The sequence below is a fragment of the Vombatus ursinus genome, unplaced genomic scaffold (assembly GCF_900497805.2).
Source record: "Vombatus ursinus unplaced genomic scaffold, bare-nosed wombat genome assembly UNPS02014786.1, whole genome shotgun sequence".
Taxonomy (NCBI): domain Eukaryota; kingdom Metazoa; phylum Chordata; class Mammalia; order Diprotodontia; family Vombatidae; genus Vombatus; species Vombatus ursinus.
The window spans coordinates 41,934,767-41,935,527 of NW_020954564.1; the positions used below are offsets into that span (position 1 = coordinate 41,934,767).

Below are 761 nucleotides of genomic sequence, written 5' to 3' on the forward strand. Positions count from 1 at the left end.
GCCCGGGCGCGTCCCGACCTCCCGTGGGGGCCCGGGCGCGTCCCGACAGTGTCCCTATCGCGACACAGAGGGCCACGACAGGACTGGACGGAGGGAGGCGCTCCGAGGGGAAGGGTTCCCCGCCATCCCCCCGGGGGCCCCTCACCGGTGATTCCCGTTGAGTAGCGAGAAGAGAGGCCCGAGCCGGAGCTCAGCCGCCTGTTCCCGGAGCGAGGTGAGAGGCACCGCCTGCAGGGCAGCCTGCAGGGCCCGCAGCTCCTCCAGTGGCGCCTCCAGCTGGGCCACCGCCCGCAGCAGATCGACCACCTGCGCCGCCATCTTCCCAGAGCTTCGCGAATACCAGGGCCGCTGCTAGCGCCACGCAACGCGAGACTTGGAGAGCCCGGTACGGTGGCCGATAGGGCAGGACAGAAGGGGGAGGGGGAGGGGGAGGGGGCGGGGGCGGGGGCGGGGAGCTGGAGATGGAAGGCACGTGACTGGCTTCTTCCTCGAGCCTCCTCTTCCAATTAAGCTCACGATTGGCTACGTGTGAAGCTGGAGCGGTTCAGCTTTGCCTGTGCTGTTCATGCATCCTGCGGTGGCAGATTAATCTTAAAAAAAAAAAGAAGAAGAAGAAGAAAGAAAGAAAAAGATGATTAGAAGAAGAAGAAGAGCTCTTGGGAGCCTTTACATCCATTATTTTATTTGACATTAGCTTTAGCTGCCTAAGGGATTATTATCCCCATTTTACAGATGAGGAAACTAAGAGCCAGAGTAGTTGA

At 60.7% G+C, this 761-nt stretch overlaps 1 protein-coding gene across 1 annotated transcript in view; it reads right to left on the minus strand.

Annotated features, from left to right (window-relative positions):
* The window catches only part of LOC114047192 (26S proteasome non-ATPase regulatory subunit 5), a 20,196-nt gene extending 19,868 nt beyond the window's left edge, over positions 1-328 (minus strand). The window contains exon 1 of the mRNA XM_027868000.1: positions 146-328. Within this exon, the coding sequence (XP_027723801.1) occupies positions 146-318 (173 nt within the window). The 5' untranslated portion in view covers positions 319-328. The remainder of the gene's footprint in view (positions 1-145) is intronic.
* Between the last annotated feature and the right edge of the window lie 433 nt (positions 329-761).